The sequence below is a fragment of the Pteronotus mesoamericanus genome, unplaced genomic scaffold (genome assembly GCF_021234165.1).
Source record: "Pteronotus mesoamericanus isolate MK-2021 breed Mesoamerican mustached bat unplaced genomic scaffold, CSHL_Meso_final contig_263, whole genome shotgun sequence".
In the NCBI taxonomy this organism is placed as follows: domain Eukaryota; kingdom Metazoa; phylum Chordata; class Mammalia; order Chiroptera; family Mormoopidae; genus Pteronotus; species Pteronotus mesoamericanus.
In genome coordinates, this window is record NW_026555112.1 from 4,429,681 (window position 1) to 4,448,867 (window position 19,187).

General features: G+C 36.3%; 1 protein-coding gene across 2 annotated transcripts in view; it reads right to left on the reverse strand.

Moving 5' to 3' along the window:
• The window catches only part of RIC8B (RIC8 guanine nucleotide exchange factor B), a 98,983-nt gene that overhangs the window by 44,810 nt on the left and 34,986 nt on the right, over positions 1 to 19,187 (reverse strand). For both annotated transcript variants that reach the window (XM_054574583.1, XM_054574584.1), the window contains exon 4: positions 8,510 to 8,604. In XM_054574583.1, the coding sequence (XP_054430558.1) occupies positions 8,510 to 8,604 (95 nt within the window). The remainder of the gene's footprint in view (positions 1 to 8,509; positions 8,605 to 19,187) is intronic.

A 19,187-nucleotide genomic window follows, 5' to 3' on the forward strand; every position in this document is an offset into this window, starting at 1 on the left:
ACCAAGAACAAAATAACTTAACAAGTCCTATGAATGAATGGTTCCAGGTAAAATATAAATTATCTGGTTGTCCCCACTAAAAATCTACTATAGCAACAGCCACAGCAGCTGCTGCTGCTATTACTACTAGAGTTAAACAAAGTCCCTAATTTGAGTTATTTGTAAATAATCACAAGTGATTGAAATAAAATGCTTTCCCCACTAATTTTCCTTAAAAATTGTTTTGCAAACATCTGTAGTTCCTTATCTATAGTTAAAAATGTTTCACTTCTGACTTAAACATTTGGAAACTGTTATTACGTACCATATATTCAATAGTTAAAAGAAACAAAAGAACTCTACTTTAGAGTTACTTTCTAAAACCATACAAGCCATTCTGAAATGTTAAGATTTTTTTTTTTTTTAACACATAGGGCAAAAGGCTCTGAAGTCCATCAATAGAATATAATTTTCTGTATCTACCATAGAGACCACACTGAAAAGTTTAAAATGATGCATTTCATTGCAAAGGAATGTTTCCATTTAAATTCATTTATAATAGGCAGGATCCAGGAATTCAGTAAATTTAAGAAACCAAATGTAGAGTTTGATTCAACAAATATTTGGACGTTTCAGGCTTTTCAAGAAAAGTTCCAACTTTCTCGTTTCTTATTAAACAACTGGGTTTCCAAACAACTACAAAATTAATTTTCTGGCTCACTGTGTCTGAGCTATTCTTTTAAAGTAAGGAAGGCCAGCTTTTTGAGCTCTGTCACTTCTCTGACAGTTTTATTTGTGGTAGAAGAGTGTATGAAATTCTCCAGCTACCAGGAAGTCAGTGACTATGCACAGACCCACACAATGGTGTTTGCATTCCTACTCCAGGGGGTAGAAATAGTGTGTATATTACTCTCCCCTTTTCAGCTTCCTAGAGATCATTAATCACTGGGACATGACATCCTCCCACTCATGCTCCCAGCCCCCTCCTGATATGCAGATTTAAAAGCAAGGACTATTTAGAGCTCCTTAATGCCCTGATTAAAGCCTTGCTGTGGGAGAGGAAAGGCACTCTAAAATCCAGTCCTGTATCAATTGCTGGACTAACATAATTTAATACCAAATGACATTAAGGAACAGTACATGTAGACCTACAGCTGTTAACAAATCTTCCTGGTCAAATGTATCTTCTTTATGTTTGAGGCTCATGTATCTTTTTTCAGGGCTGGAAAATCTACTTAAATGAATCCTAATATTTCCCCAAGATTTTGAGGTGTAAATATCTAAATTTACTTTAATCTCACTCAATTCAGTAATCATTTATTAATTACTTGTGTTAGGCATTGCTTCAGGCAGGTATTATGAAGAAAACAGAGACAAATCCCTCCCCTTACAGAGCTTATTTTCCAGCATGGAGAGAACAGTCAATGAAAAGTAAACAAAACAAGTAAGTTAACTGAATAGAAGGTGATTAAGTGGTCTGGGAGGAAAGACCAGGAGGGTAAAACAGCCAGGACATATGGGCTGTAAAATTTTGAATTAGGGTGGTTAGGGCAGATTTCACTGAGATGCTATCATTTAAGCAAAGATTTAAAGGAAGTTAGGGAGTCAGCCATGTGCTCCCTGGGGAAAGAGCTTTCCAGGAAGAAGAGCAAGAGCAAAGGCCCTTTTGCTCCTGACTGGAGTGGTGGCATGTCTGAAGTGCAAAGAGTTTGGTGTGGTGGAACCACCAAACACAGGAAGAGGAGGGCAGAAGACCATATAGATATAGGGGGTCACATTGGTCATGCAGGCTTTTATAAGTTTAGTTCCTATTCTGAGTGAAATGGGGAGCCACTGCAGGGGTTTGCACAGTGATACACTCTAACTGATGTTGAGAACAGGTAGTAGGATAATCAAAGCTGAGGAAGACCAGTCAGACTGTTTCTCTAGTAATAATTCAGCTGAGTGAACAAGGTAATAACAGTGACGTGGTTAGATTTGGATACATTTTGAAGGATTTCCTGACAGGCTAAAGCAGAGAGAATTCAAGGTTCTGCTTTAGCAAGGTGAAAGCTGGAGTTACAATAATCTGAAATGGGAAACACTGTAGGAAAAACAGCTTTTTAGGGGAAGGTTAAGTTTAATTTTGAATATATTAAGTTTGGGATTTCTATTAGACTTCCTAGTGTAGATGTTAGTAGGAAGGTAGCTTTGAGAGTCTAGATTTCAGGGAGATCTAGATTATAGATATAAACTGAGAAGCCATTAGCATGTAGATGGTATTTAAAGCTAGAAGATTGGATTAGATCAGTAAGGGAGTAAGCGTGAACTGCAAAACTCTAAATGGCTGAGCCTGGAGCACTTGATCATACAGAAGCTGAGGTGTAGAGGAAGAAATTACAACTAGTGAGGTAGGAGGAAAACCAAGATAGTATGGTATCATAGTATGGTATCCTGGAAAAAAGTATGTAAGTAAGACTGGAGTCACCTGTAACAAATGTGGACAGATTAAGTAAGATGACAAGTGAGAAACGTCCACTGGATTTAGCAACACAGAAGTCACCAGGGACCTTAGTAATACCCATTTTGGTGCAATAGTGGGACTAAAGTCTGAGGAGACTGGATTCAAGGGAGGATAGTAGAAGAATCAGAAAGCCAACACCTAGAGAAGTTTTGTGCAAAGGGCAAGAGCAGACTGGAGCGGTAGCAGATAGGGAAGTGTCAAGAAAACCTGGATCCAAATTATGGCTGGAAAGACCCCTGAATGCTGCTCTCAGCAAAGCGTAACTTTTTAAACCGATAGTTACCTGATCATTGTTCTCTATGCCTGTATTTGCCTATGGTTTCTCCTGCCTAGAACATTCTCATTCTTTAAAACTAGCTTAAAACTCACTTTATTCTCAACAAATATTTCTATGCCTTGTGCTCCGTGCTAAATGTACAAAAATAAGTAAAATATACTCCTTTTTCCTAAGAGAAGGTAGCATGTCATAATTTGTAGAGCAATGGACTGAATTCCATGTTTCCTCTTAGTAAAAGTGCGCCTTACACAAATCTAGGCCTTGGTGTCCTTCTCTCTTGAGTAAAATGACGTTCGTTTATCTCACCAGGTCGATGTGAGGATTAAGTGAAAAAAAAAAGCATGTAAAGCACTCGGTTTGGCACATCGTAAATGGCAACTATTAAGGAGCTTTTGAATGGTGGACATATTGCACTATAGGAGGAAAGAGCAAAATCTGGAAGAGTAAGAGAATATAGTATCTGTGGGGAACTGGAAACAGGTCCCTACGTCTAAGTAAGGCAAAGAACAAGGCCTTAAATGAGGGGCTGTAGTAGGCCATAAGATCAGGAGAGAGAGAGAGACAGACAGACAGACAGACAGACACTAAGAGAGAGGAAAAAAAGGGGGGGGGGGATTATAAAGGACTGCCATGATGAGGTATATGTTAAGCTACATGGGTTACTGATGACCTTATACTAGAGTTGTGCCGGCACAGGAGTAGATGCAAAAGCCAGGGAAACAGACTTCCCAGATGAAACTGCAAATCATTAATAAACACACAGTGACAAAAGAAATTTCCTCTTAATTGTAAAGACAGAGGGGAGCCATGAGAAGATTCTAAGCAGAGATTCTAAGCAGAGATTTGCTTTTGGAAAAACAGCTCTGCATGCAGTGAAGAGGATGAACCAAGCTGAAAGGTTAGGTAAAACTCTCCCACAGGACTGAGCAGCCTGAGTTTAGCAGTAGAAAAAGAAGGTGGTCAGACAGATCTAGGCTTGGGTGCTTGAAGACTGGCAGGTTGAAATGATAAACTAATGCTTTAGAATACAGAGGGAAGAAAGTAAACTTACGCAGGGATATAGGAGAAAAAGGAATCACCAGGGAGCTAGAGGCCTGGATGAGGATGGAGGACAGGCACAGTATGAATGAGTTCCTTCATCTTGCTAGGCCATAGTGAGTCTGTCCTTTGAATTCTATTGCAATTACTATTTCAATAATTAGTTCACTGGGAGACTACTCAAAAACTATCTTGTGACATCTCTTCTATTCTTGTCTTGAATTGTTATTTAACTTTTCATAATATTTATGTCTTGTCTCTCCATTTAGACTCTATGTTCCTCCAGAGTATGCAGTGTGGAATCGAGTCCTTCAAGCACCTAGCATGCTGCTGCTCAGCCCTAGTTCAGAACATATCTGTCCATCTAGACACCTGTTATTCACAGTGAAAATCAGGTTAAAGAACTATGAGTTTTAATGCTAACAACAACAAAAATAAAACCTCTTTCCCTGATCTTTCCAGACAAAGTAAACTCTCCTTTTTCATGTCTAACACAACAATCACCAAAACAATTGCACTCCCTTACAAGTCTGTTTTTACTCCCTAGGAAGTGGTGGAGAATATAGGTTGTACTATACTCATCTTTATTGCTTTAGCACTCAACATAGTGCCTAACACATAGTTAAGTGTTCAGTTAATAAATATAAGCCAAAATGAAATCATTCACTTTTCAAACATTTATTAAGTCTGTCATGTGTAAGTTACTAGGCTTAGCCAATGTTATGGTGCTAATTACTTTGCAATATGTAAGGATATCAAATCAACAAACTATACACCTTAAAATTATACAATGTTACATGTCGATTACATCTCAATAAAGCTGGGAAAAAAAGATACTATGCTTAGCATTGTAATGAGGTGTTATTAGGTACCAAATTGTTTCTTTCAATATTATGAGATAAAATGAATTTGGTCTAAACAAGGAAACGACAACAACAAAAAGCAGGAGGTATATACTTTTTAAACACACTGGCTCTTTTGGGTGAGGGAAAAAAAAACACTCTGTAGATGCCAATGTGCTGAGTGAAGGAAATTAAACTGAGAGGCTAAAAGATACTAAATCAGACCTGATTCTCTCTTTTTTTTCCTCTCCAGAGTATAGGCCACCCATCTTCCCCCTCCTCTCTGAAACAAAACCACAACCATATCCACATGCAACTTTTTTTTGGCTAAGTATTAGTGCATAAGCTTATTGCTTATGGACAAGAGGGCTAAAAATACTTTCAGGCAGATAGTAGAGATGAACAGGACTAGGCCGTCCTTTAATGTCCTTTAATGCAAAGAAGGTGGATCATACCAACAATTTACTTGGCACAGTAAGTATAGACAAAAGGAAATGGAATATAACAAATAGACTATAAAAACTAAGATGGTGATCAGCGGAAATAAAGGTCAAGTCAGCTGTCGTTGTGCGCTAACTCATTTCTATGTTCGTGTCCTCTTGAGATGTCTGAGGCTGGGGTGGGGGTGGGGGAAGCACTGTCTTACTGAGACAACATATCACAAAAAGCTGCTGCCAAGCCATTTTTTTACTCACTTGTCTCCTACAGCACCTTTATAGGCTCCATACATGCATGTATCATAGAACATATATGGCTTGAGAAAAACAAGACTAACAGAAAACATTTCTCTACATAATCCCAGGATAAACAGAGAAACAAGTTCCAAAACAAAAATATCAAAATCAAGAAACAATGTTTAAAAAGAGATTTGGAATTGAACATTGGATTTAAAAGACAATGTGATTAGAAATAATAGTAATAGAAGTAGCAGTGTTATGGGGGTGGCGGTGGCAGCTCCCCCAGTTCCTGAAAGCTTACTCAGTGCCAGGGACAGAGTGCTTTATTAATTTCTCATCTAATTGTTATTGTAACCCTTTGAGTTTGATTATAATGATAACCATATACTATACTGTCCAGGTTTACCTATTTCATTACATTTTTCCTTAAAACAAATGAGTGTCAAAAAAACCTTAGAAATAACTTAAAAATGGAATGAGATGTTACTTTAAAACATTCTGATTTTTTTTCCTTAAACTTATGTCTTACACAAACACACAAACACTATTTTCAGGGCTACTACAAATGAGAATTTAGTAGATATTACAATTTTAGTAAGGTTACTAAAATAGCCCTTTAGGGTCGATATAGTTTTCTCTGTACTAAATGGATAAGCCTAGATTCATTACTGCTCAAAAGATACTAACTACTTTAATTCTGATTAATGGGATAGGCAGGGCCATTCCAGATAAACTGTCAAGTCAGTAGAAACCTCAGTTTTTCAGGAGAGCCTTTGAGAATTGTACTCATAAATCTGATCTGTGGCTCTAAGGAAAGGCCTTTTTATTTACAGTGTAGGTAATAATTTGAAGAAAAAAATCTTTAAATTTTATTTAAGAAAAATAGTATTTAAAGCAAATATCAGAAAGGAAAATAATCTGATTACTTTTTTAGAAAGTTCTGATTTTAGTTTTAGTAAAAACTAAAAGTCTATAGTTTTGCTCTATTTTGATGGACACCAAGTGCTGTTAAAATATTAAATTCATTCTTCAGAGAAATCCTTAGCAATGTTTTTGTGACTAGTGTAAGAATTACTTCCCATTTACTTTGTACTGAAATGTTCTCACATCTTTGTATGAATGTTCTTTAGCTTGTGGTATTTGATTCCCCACTCCCAAAAGAAATCAATTTACTCATGGGCTTATAAACCTTTTAGTATCTAGATTTCTAGTGCCTCTTGATTATGAAAAAAATTACGGTAAGACAAAATCCTCAATAAAATCTTTTTGGGGGATAAGATTTATTGCAGTTATTTGTTGCACAGTCTCAAGAAAATTAAAGAAACTTTTGATCTGCAGATGCATAAAAATTATTTTTTAATTGTGGAAAAAACCAATCTTTTGAAAACTTGCAGAGTATATAAAGATACCCACCAATAAACTGATCACAACATCAAATAATAAGCTGCTAATCATACAAAAATAATATGGATTTGCTTGAAAAATAACAAGAGTATGTTTCATTTTATATTCTGGTTGTGTTTCTATAGTTTTATGTAAGCCATATTTTGTAAAATAATAGTATAAATGTTCAAAAGGCAATTTCTATTATTAAGATCCCAATTTTTAAATTTATTGGTAAAGCAGAGGTAATGCCAAAGTTACTTTTTTGCAGATTTAAATTTATTTGACTTGTTTAACACGCCACTGTCTTCTTATAAAGCACCATGAACGGTTTTATGTTAAAGTCAGAAATCTTCTTACTGTAAACCTGATCTCAAATATAAAGTAAGAGGACTAGCCCTGGCCAGGTAGCTCAGTTGGTTAGTGTTGTCCTGATACACCAAGGTTGTAGGTTTGATCCCTGATCAAGGTACATATAAAAATCAAGCAATGAATAATACATAAATAAGTGGAAAAACAAATCAATGTTTCTCTCTCCCTCTCTAAAAATCAATAAATTTTTTTAAAAAAGAAAGAGAATTAAAAATATGCATTATTACTTATTCAGTTGTTCTCAGAGAATAATAAATTTTAACAGCAGTCCATTAAAACTCTTACCAGGTAAGTAATGACACATTTCTTATAGTAACTTTTTGGGGGGGGGGTCCAAGAAAACAGAGTTTATAAAAAATTGTGTATTTATTCTTAAATGTTTAAACTTCAGTCACCTTCAAAGCACTCTCCATTCGATGCAATACACCTATCGTGATGTTTTTTCAACTGCTCAAAATAGTTTTTAAATTAGTTGATTTCGATGCCTTTTAGTTCTTCTGCCATTTTTTGTTTCAACTCTTCCACATTGGCGAAATGATTCCCTTTGAGGGCTTTTTTCATATGGAAAATGAAAAAAAAAAGTCGCTCATGGTAAGATCAGGTGAATAGGGAGCGTGGGGGGTGGGGCATGGCGGTCATGCCACTTTTGGTCAAAAACTGCTGAACACTCAGTGTGGTGTGAGAAGCTGCACTTGTAAATAATCCATCATGAAATGGGCGAACGCATTCAAGTCTTCAAAAAAAATTCACTGAAGCAGAACACAGCCTATCACAACAATGCCAAGCTGGTGCACTGATATAGATGGGTTCCTAGAACACTCACCTAGCGGGGGAAGCCTGTACTACAAGAGGCCTACCCTCCGGAAGATAATTCTGGTTTTTGGGGGGCCCCCCTCATATTAATACTTGAGATTGTGATTCAATTCTTATAAGTTTATAAAATTTAATTAATATTACTTAAGATATATTTTCTTGGCAAATACTCCTACAAGGAAATTAGTGAGCATATTAGTTTAAGGGTACTAATTAAAAGCAAATCCAAGCTCTTTCACTTACTAGGGCTACAGGATCTTGGAGAAATTGCTTGATATATTGAAAGTGAAAAATAGTAGGACCTACCTCCTAAGGCCATGGGATGACTAAAAGAAGTTAGTTTTTATAAAGAACTTAACATAATCCCACACACAGTACTCAATAACTGTGTGCTTTTATCATAGTTGTTCTGGGTCCTCTTGTTGGGGCTCAATTTATTAGTCAAAGACGATAGAATGAAAATTTCTCATCAGAGCACAGTAATGATATCTAACCAACCAGTTAGTTACCTGATTTACTATAATATTTTCACTTCCTTGCGCTTATAACAATTAAAATTAGATGCCTGAAAACAATAAGAACTGATGATGTCCTTCATTGAGATATCAATAGAAAGGTTACCTACCTGTGCAGCTCTTCAGTTTTGTCTTCAGTTGGACCTACAATTAGTAAACAATGGCGAAGGACAGCTGCCATGACACGGAACTGATGAGAATCACTCTATGGCAAATAAAAAAAGAGGGAAGGAAGAATTGGGTATTGAATGACTTAATGAAGGAGGCTGGTACATCACTACACCCATCGGAGTCATCTTATGGCCTATCTCCCCTTCAAAACAGTCATACTTAGACATAAATGGAGAGATCATAGTCATTAACAGCTGTAGCCACCTCTAGAAATGGCTAAAACCAGTTGTTGATTTAGCCCCTCCCTTAAGGGCAAAGAGAGACATGGTCAGCATCCATGCATTACCCACTGCATTTTACCTTAACAGCAATTGAACTGGGATCTTTGTCATTTCTAAAAAGCCTAGATTCTTTTGTTCAATAGTATACTGTTCCAGTTTACTAAGCATTATAAAAGTTCATACACATGTGATGCTATCAGATATTTTAGGAACAGGTTGTACATCCTTAAAAATGTCTCATTTCTTAACTTTCAAAGGCAATGGATTAAAATCTATAATCTATCAACTTCATTTTAATGAATCTTCTTAATCTCCTAGCACCTCCATATCTCGCCCTTAAATTTCCCCAGTTACTAGCAAGTAAAAACAGTGCTCTGAGCTTAATCTATTTTTCCAATGTTTACTCATTAATAGTGGTATAAAAGACAGAAAGAGTTAGAGGGAAGAAGGCAAATAGTAGGAAATAAGATAAGCTTTGAATAATCTCTTGGTTTAACTCATTTTTAGTGCGATTTTAGATCACTACAATTTCTTTAATTACCTGCATCAAAGTAATATGTCTCTTCTTCCAGAATTTCAGTACTTAAGAAGACATGTAAAATTAGTGAGAATTATGATAGAGATCCCAGATTTGCTATACTTCAGAAAGGTTCTAATTACTTCAAAAGCTATTAATTTTTTGTAAAACCTTTAGTATATATATATAATTGACTTCAAATCTATTTGAAGTAAAATATATTAACATATTATACATATATATCCTATATTCAGATACATAACTCAGCCTTTCTATGGAGAAGATATCTCTTATAAACCTAACAAACAATAGGGCACACTTTCATTACTCCTAATGCAGATGTCAATATTAAACACAACACTATCATGGGTAGACGTGGAAGAGATGAAACCCTCAGTGGCATAACAGAAAAAGCACTGCACTTGGAGTCAGGAGTGCAGGTTGTGACCTTAAGACAAATCATACAGCTTCTCTGAGCCAAAGTTTCCCCACATGCATTTCCACAAACACAAGGTTGTTGGGGTTATAAAAGGATTAAATTAAAGAATATGGTATACATGAAAGTGTTCAGTACTTGCAATGAAACATTTGAAGGTGAGGAGCAAAAATGAGGGAGGAAGGAAAGAAAAGGTGAGGCTGCTAAATTTGAAATGAGTGATTATGAAATAACTGTGTGCTGGGGGAATAGGGAAGAGTAAAGGAGAAGGACCAGTGGAATGCCAGAGACATGAAGACTGGCAGGGTTAGAATGAATGTTGTCCCTTTTGCCATCCATCTTCAAATGCTTGAATCAAAATTCTCTAACATGTAAATATACTTTTATTTACCCCAAATTATGCAAAGCACACTGAAATGCATGCAAAACTCACTCCTTAACTCTTAATCATATTTTCCTTGGTTTTGAAAATTAACTGGGAATGCATTTTCCTTTAAACTAGATTTTTCTTTATTCTAGATATCACAACTGTTCTCATGTTAATGCTGACAGACTTGCCTCACTTCCTCACACAACCATAAGAAGGATAATACCCAATCTAAAAACAAAAAACAACCAGAACTGTCAGAAAATTGAACTGTATGGAAGTCTGACAACCAAGGATTTAAATAACAAACATTCATCCAGATGGGCAGGAGGGACAGAAAGGACACAGTATGGCACAACAAGGCAGCTACAGCAGCGGCTTGCAGAACAGGAAGTCCCACATTAATGTGAGGTGGATCAAAACTGGGAGGGACACTGGGGAGCAAGCAATCCTGATCCCTGGCCAGACCATGCAGCCCAGGGTTCCAGGGAGGGGAGAATAAAGCCTCATAACCTCTGTCTGTAAACCAGTGGGGGTTGGCACGGTGGAAGAAACTGTCCGGTCTCTCAGGAGGGTCTGTATAAAGGGCCCACAGGGTCCTAGAATGTTCACAAACTCACCCACTCTGGCATCCAGCACCAGGGCAGCAACTACAAGGGTGCCAGACACTCAAGGGAAGTGGGGGAAGTTACTGGAAAGAGGGAAAGAGCCAAGCAAGGATTATTATTCTCTCTCTGACCCCTCCACCACATACAGCGCCACAAAGTGGCGGAGTGGGCTGCCCTGCCCTGGCGAATACCTAAGGCTCCATCCCTTACAACATAACAGGTGTGCCAAGCATGGGAATCAAAGCAGCTCTGCCTAATATACAGAAAAACAGGGAAGCTGCCAAAATGAAGAGATAGGGAGCTAAGGGCCAAATGAAGTAATGGATCACAACTCCAGAAAAAGAACTAAGCAACACAGAGATAGCTGACCAATTAGATGCAATGTTCAAGGCACTGGTGATCAGGATGCTCAGAGAAATGACTGAGTGCAGCCAGGATTCAAATTACCAATTTGGACAAAAGGAAGAAATAAACAGTCAACCGAACAGAAAGGAAGGACAAGAATTCAAAAAAAATGAGAAGCTTAGGAACCTCTGGCACAACTTTAAATGTGCCAACATCTGAATTACAGGGGTGTCAGAAGAGAAAGAGCACGAAATTGAAAACTTATTTGAAATAATAATGAAAGAAAACTCCCTCAATTTGGTGAAGGAAATAGACATGCAAGTCCAGGAAGTTCAGAGAGTCCCAAACAAGCTGAACCCAAAGAGGGCCACACCAAGACACATAATTAAAATGCCAAAGTTTAACAATAAAGAAAGAATCTTCAGCAAGAGAAAAGAAGAGAGTTATCTACAAAGCAGTTCCCATAAGACTATGAGCTGATTTCTCAAAAAGAAACCTTGCAGGCAAGAAGAAGCTGGAAAAAAGTATTATTCAAAGAGATGAAAAGCAAGGGCCTACACCCAAGATTACTCTACCTAGCAAAGCTATCATTTACAATTGAAGGGCAGATAAAGTGCTTCCAAGACAAGGTAAAGCTAAAGGAGTTCATCATCACCAAGCCCTTCTTGTATGGAATACTGAAGGGAGTTAACTGAGAAAAAGATCAAAACTATGAACAGTAAAGTGACAACAAACTCACAACTATCAACAATGGAATCTAAAAAAAAACACCCAAAAACAAACTGAGCAAGCAACTAAACAGGAGCAGAGTCACAGAGATGAAGATCCCATGGAGGGTTGTCAGTGGGTACGTGGAGGGGTGGAATGGGGGAAAAGGTACAGGAAATAAGAAGCATAGTTGGTGTGTAAAGAATAGACACAGGGGTGTTGGGAATAGTATGTGAAATGGAAAAGCTAAAGAACTCATATGTAGGACCCATGGACATGAACTAAGGGGGAGGGAGAGACTGCTGGAGGGAATGCGGGTACCAGGTGGAGGGGGACCAAGGGGGAAAAATGGGATGACTGTAATTACTGATTTTTATATCAATAAAATATACTTAATTTGAAAAAAAAAACTATCCATTTTGGTCTTTCCATTATTTGGCACTATAAACCTCAAATCCAGCTTCCTTCTATCCCATTTCCTCCTGTCTCAATTTTCATAACACCAATTCCCAAGTTGTACCCTAATGTCTGCAATGCCCTCTTTCACCATAAATCCACTAAATTCTATTTCTCTACTTGAAACAACTACTGAAATCCCGACTTTTTCCTCACTCTTGGCAGATTTCTTTTTATCCTTTAGGTCTCAGCTAACATATCTTCTCAGAGAAGCCCCTTTTTAGACCACCTTATCTATGTAGATTCTTTCCTTCATTATTCTCTATCACTACATCTTGTTGGGACTTCTTTCATGAAATCATACTTTATAATTCCACATTTGTTTATAAACTTGCATATACATTGCCTTCTCCACTAACCTATTATGTTCATAAGTTTAGAGGGCATCTGTGTAATAGGCATTGTCATTTTTAATATAAATGGTAAAACAATAAATGCCTAAATCATAAGTGTACAGTTAGGTCAATTTTTACAAAATGAGCCCATTCATATAATTAGCACAAAAATGATGGAATGCCAAGATTAAGAACCCCAGAATTCCATCTTGGACCCTTCAAATGACAACCCCCCACTCAAGAGTCATCCCAATGTCTAACATCACAGGTTAGTAGTTTTTGTTGTCACTAAACTTTATATGAATGAAATCTTTCATATAAATGGTTGTGAAATTCATCCATCTCATTATGCATAGGTGTAGTTTGTTCACTTTCATTGCCTGAAAGCAGTGCTAGTCACAGTGCAGCTTGTGAACCACTACCTGTCCACGTCCTGTTTGCCACTGATCTGCAATGCCGTGAGTACAGAAGTGAACAGGAGCCTTTAGAAATTTTCAAGCAGTTTGACATTGTGCGTAATATGTATTATATAAGAGTTTCATTCTGACAGCTAGGGGAAAACCTAGTCTTTTACCACAGGTTAAGAAAACACTGTGGCATACAATGAATACATTACAATTTACTTATCTATCCTACTCTTGATTGACACTTGGAGTATTTCCAGTTTTCAGTTATATTGAAGAGTGGTGCTATGAACATACTTCTTTACATTCACTTAGTACACTGGTTCATAGTGCATATACATATAAGAAGTGTTAGAAGGTATCGACCGTCAAACAGTGTTTCAAAGTGTTTAAACCAATTTATACTCCTACCAGTTACTCTACAGCTGCACCAACACTTAGCACTGTCAGTCCGTTTAATTTTAGTCATTCTTGTGTGTAGTGGTCTCATGGTTTTATTACGTATTTTCCTGATGACTAATAAAGTTGAACACTTTTTCACATGTCTTTTGGTCACCTGGATAGCTCTTTGGTAAAGGGCCTTTTCAAGCCTTTTGCCTATTTTTCTAATTAGGTTGACTGACTTTATTTGTATGGATTTGTAGGACTTTTTAATGTCTTCTGGATAGAGTCCTTTATTGTATATATGTGTTATGCATATCTTCTCCCACTTGGTGGCCTACCTTTTTACTTTCTTCTCTTAGTGAACTCATTTTAACGAAGACCAATTGGTCAATTTTTTTTCCTCTATGGTTTGATCTTTTTTTGTCCTGTTTTAGAAATCTTTGCCTATTTAAGAAATGTTTGACTTGTTTAAGATAAAGTCACGAAGATAATTTTTTATTTTCTTTTAAGAACTTTATTATATTACTTTTTATATTTAGGTCTCTTATCCATCTCAAATTAATTCTTTGCATGTGACAAGGTAGAGATTCAAATTCATTTTTTCCCCCATATAGCCATAAAATTGATCCAGTGCAATTTATTAAAAAGCCTACCTTCCCCCCACTGTATTTCAACGTTACCTGTATGATATAAATCAGCTGACTGCCTATGTGTAGCTTTATTTCTAGACTCTTCATTGTACCCCGTTAGTGTAGGTCTCAACAACTATTTGTTGAATGAGTGCTAATCATTTCAGAAGTCTTACTTAACAAAGGTTAGAGTGGGCATTATCTCCCACTGTTGGTTATTGTGCTGTGTGTTTTTCCATAAATAATTTAAACTCCCTGATCTTTAGTGTTCTCATTTCTCAAATGGGGTTAATGCTCCTGTCTGACAAGGATGAGAGGAGGATTAAATATAATTGTCTTTTTTAAAACACTCTACAAACCCAGATTATACAACTGTCATTTACTTACTTCATGATCTTTGTTTTGATAGCTTTAGGGCATCAATATTCTGAAATCATACTATCTATGAAGATTGAGAAAGAAAAAGTCTTGAAGGACAAAGGGAGGAGGAAAAGAAAGCAAGCAAGCAGTTTTGTTGCCATAATGAAAATGAAAACAAGATGACAAAACTCAGGAAATTCTTTGGGATCTCTTCCTATAGCCTTTATTTCTTGACTACAGATTGTTCTGTACTGTTGCTTTTTTCTTCCTGTGCAAACTATGGGAGGTTTCACTTTTGTTTGGTAAAAGTATCAATTTCCTCATACCTTTTAATTCAAAGCTTTAATTGATCTAATCAATCAATCAATGCCTCAGAGAAAGTCTGAAGGGAGACTACTTCACACCAAAGAGTCTTAATCTAGTTTTATCTCAGGGTGGTTCTAATTACTTGGTAAGATTTAGAAAACATCCTATAGAAATTCAATTCCAATTCTATAAAAAGTGAAACACACATACACAGAGATGTGGAGATGTGTGTGCAAATGCACACAAGCATTCTTGTCCAGAAATATTTCAGGCAACATTTTATCCTGTTTTACTCTGGCCCCTTTGTACCTCTACCATAGTTATTTGTCCTACTAAATTGTATATGCTCAAAAATATGTCTCTTTACAGGCAAAAATTATCTACTTTATCTCTTTTGCATCTATCATGGTGCTGTGTACAAAGTAATAATTACTTTTTTGAATTAACTGTTATAAAATAGAGTGCTGTAATTAAAGCTTAGAAATCTGCTTGTACAAACAATGTCTTTACATTTTTTAGGCTTCTAGAAAATTTAATAGCTTTGAAAATTTAAATGGTATCCATAAACTTTGCTTCCTTCCTTTCAACTTCAGACTATTTCTCCTATACAGATATCAATCTATATCACATTTTATTTTTCATTAAGAAGCTATTTCCTGAACACCTATTTTGTGCTAGGTATGTTGTTTAGCGGAAAGGCTATGACAGAGAGGTCAGACATACCTCCAAAGACCTAGAACATATGGCATTTGAAGCAACTGTGCATTGCTGAGGTGATTCTTTTTTATTTTCAAACATTTAGAAAATATAGAGAATAGTAAATAATGTAACAAATAGTTGTATATCCACCTCTGTTTGTATATCTGATTTTCCTGTTAGACTGTTAGTTGAGGACAGTGATGCTTTACCTTGCATCTTGTGTGAGTAACACAGAACCTGGCACATACTAGGCATTCAATAAATGTTGAAAAAAATGACTCAGCAAAAAACATGGCACAGCTTGAACGTTTAGTTTTATTTAATTAATATCATGTCCTTTTTATACATTCCCTTCAAAGCCTGTAAAATAAACATGGAACTAACCTCTTCTGTTACAATGTGACATTCTCAATTACCTTCTATGGATACTCACTGTTTTATTTCACTCAAAAAACATCATTTGACTACTCAGAATTTGAACTACTTGTTTGTTTGCACTTGGTTGTCTGGCTCTACGTCTGTTGGTTCTTGTATTTTTTCATTATATTGCATTGACACCTGGGAAGTACTGCAGAAGGGAATGTGTGCTAAGTAAGGGATTCTAGAATAACATGCTTTCCTCCATCAACAGAGACTTAACAAAGGGTTTAGGCAGAAAGACGACCTTTTAAATTCACTTTTCTAGAACTGACTTCAGGTCCTGCTAAAGAAATCATTTGACCTTTTTAAACACATTGCCTTTAGGAAACAGACAAAGGGAGAGGGGAAGGCGGGAAGACAGGAATGACGCCACATGTGGAAATAAGGCCAGCTATATTTCCTACTAAATGAAAAGAAATCTCCAATTAATCTGCTGATGGCATCACCAGGCAGGCAGAAATTTAACACTGAGGCATGAACCTAAAAATGAACAAATGGCACTAATTTGCTAAACCTCAAGAAAAACCTAGTCATTAATTTTCTATTTATGGTGAATTGTAAATGAATGGTCATAAAAATACCTCCTAAAAGTTAAAACCCAAACCAAACATCTGTATTTTCTGTAACAGTTGAGCTGTAAAATAGGTAATGATTTTAAAAAGAGAAATGCCCAGGGTCTGAAAAGATGTAAACCTGCACTATTCTTCTGAAAGTCAATTTGGCAATGCATATCAACAAACTTTAAAAGTTCTGAAAAACTCTTCGACCCAACAATTCTAGAAATTTATCTACAAAGATTTTTACAATAAGAAAGTTCACTGTATTACCATTTGAAATAGCAAACAACTGCAAATTGTGAAATGCCTACACATTGAGGATTTGTTTTAGGTTGATAAACCCTTACCAAGGATTTATCAACCTTTAACAAATAGGAGAAGAAAGCAGTTGTCAATTTTTTTTTCTGTTTGCAGAACTCTTTTTATCTACCAAAGAAAATCTAGTTACAACCTAATTTTGAAAAGAAACAGCAACAGCAATAGCAACAATCAACTGTGCTCTTTTTAAAGTGAGGGTGGGGAACCTGGAGCACAGCCCACTCATCCCCAGGGGCCGCTCCTAGGAATGTTATGGCTTCAAGGAACACATTTTGGAAATCACTACTCTGCAAGACATTTGTTGTGAAAAAATATCAAGATTATAAAATGACTCCATTTTTGTAAAAAGAAAACATGTATATATGTTTGTATTTATATGTTATACAATGGAAAATAGCTAGAAAGATATATATCAAAATGCAACTAGTGCTTATCTTTGAGTGGTAGGTAATTTGTATTTTCTTATTGTTTGTATGCTCTTTTCCCCACGGATCTTCTATAATTGGCATGTACTATTTTCAGAGTAAGAAAAATAGTATTTTTAAGTTATATTTTACAGTTGTATTTTTTCCCCATACAGTATGTTTTCTATGTCTATTTCAGTTGGCATTTTAAAGTATTAACAATTCTTTAGGTGCTTGCTCAATTGGAGAAAGATGTCTTTCATCTAACAATCAAGGAGATATTAAAACCCAGGTAAATGGATTGTTACTGGCACGTTTCTCTATGCCATTATTATAGATTTTATTTATGTTGTGGGTACCTCAGTAAAAACTACTCTATGCTGACTTTTGTTATCTTTCCACATGTTGTTCAATTTCTGGGAAATGTTTATCCCCCCATTCTTCAAATGGCTGAATCATTCTTAGTTTTCAGATCTCAGGAGAGACCTTCAGAGGTCTGCGGTGACTGTACTAAGTATTCTCAATCATTGCTCTTTCTTTCCTAGCACTTAACACAATTTAAATTATATTTTTGTTTACTTATTTATTACCCGTTTCATCAATAAAACTGGAGTATCATGAAGGCTGAGGCTACACCTATTATTGCCAATATATTACCTAACACAAAGCATAACACCTAGCAAGCATCCATAAATATTTGTTGACTGACTGAACGTTTACTAAAATTTGAGTTTGGAAACTCATGGAGACGCAAGTGGCTTAAAATAACCTTTCCCACACTCTTGCCTAAATGGGTTGGCAAGATCCTGTTTTCAATACTGTTTAAATTTCTGATAAAACAGCCCAGAGCCACATTAAAGGGGTACATTTTATAGTGTCTGTGCCACCTGATCCACTACTCACAAGAAGCACTAGGTCTGTAGAGATGCCTGCCTCAGGGCTACTGATTCTCTCTCGTATGCCATTTGGAGAATAAACGTTCTATAACACAGGATGAAAATCTGCCACATCAACATTTTCTAAAGCGTCTTTCAGCCCCACGAATGAGGGCTAATCTCAATTTACTGATATATATTACATGTCATACCATGCATACACCAACATACAGCCCTTTTTGTCAGAAATCTGAGCAATGTGAGCTACTATTTGGGGCACAATTTAAATAACAGGAGTTCCAACAATGGCAAACCAACAGTCTCAGAAGAGCTCTTGCAATTAAATGGAAAACTTAAAAACACCAAAACAAGCAGTTTAAGAAAAATAACCATAGAAGGTACCAAATAGGCATAGAGACATAACATTTTAAATACTTCCAAATATTTGGTTTCAAAGCATAAATGGAGCATGTAGGCTTTCCACAACTTTTTTTTGCCAAGTCCCAGGAAAAACTGACCAAACTATGGTCATCTAAAATAGCTGTTAGAACTGATCTTCAAATATTTGGTTTCAAAATATAGACCTATTTGTGCCTTAAAACTCAGAAGCCTGCCTATTTTCACTATAGCAATGCACTGAGATAATCCTTTCATTTTTTTTTAAATTATATTTTATTCATTATGCTCTCACAGTTGTCCTGATTTTTTCCCCTTTGTCCCCCTCCACCCAGCACGCCTTAGTCCCTCAGGCACTGCCGGCGAAAACAGATCTTTATTCATGGTGAGAACTGCTCTTCAAATGGACACAGCAACATGTTAACCTAAGTCAGAAAGTCAACTGTGAGAAAAGATAATTTGCTCCAGCACCAAAATGTTTATTTTCTGTATCTTCTTTAAAGGCAGAGGCTTAATTTTACCAGTGATTTAAGGTTAAGGAGAGAGGGTAAACATGAAATGTTAAGATTCTAGAAGCAGGGAAAAAAAGTTTACATCCGCTTCACTTAAAATTGTTGATTTCCTTAAAGTAAATTTCTTGTTTAGCATATTGTTCTTGTGGGTATTCAAATATAAACTATCAAATCTGCCTCACTTTGGGTTGCTGGACAGTCCAAGCCACAGAAAATGATCTTAGTTTAGAAATAGATCAAGTGGTTTAAAATAACCTTTCCCATACTCTCATGTAATTATGCTTATTTTCTAGGACTGTGTACAAGCATGGATATCTAGTTGTAGTCCTACACTTCTGACTGTTATCTAACACTACAAAG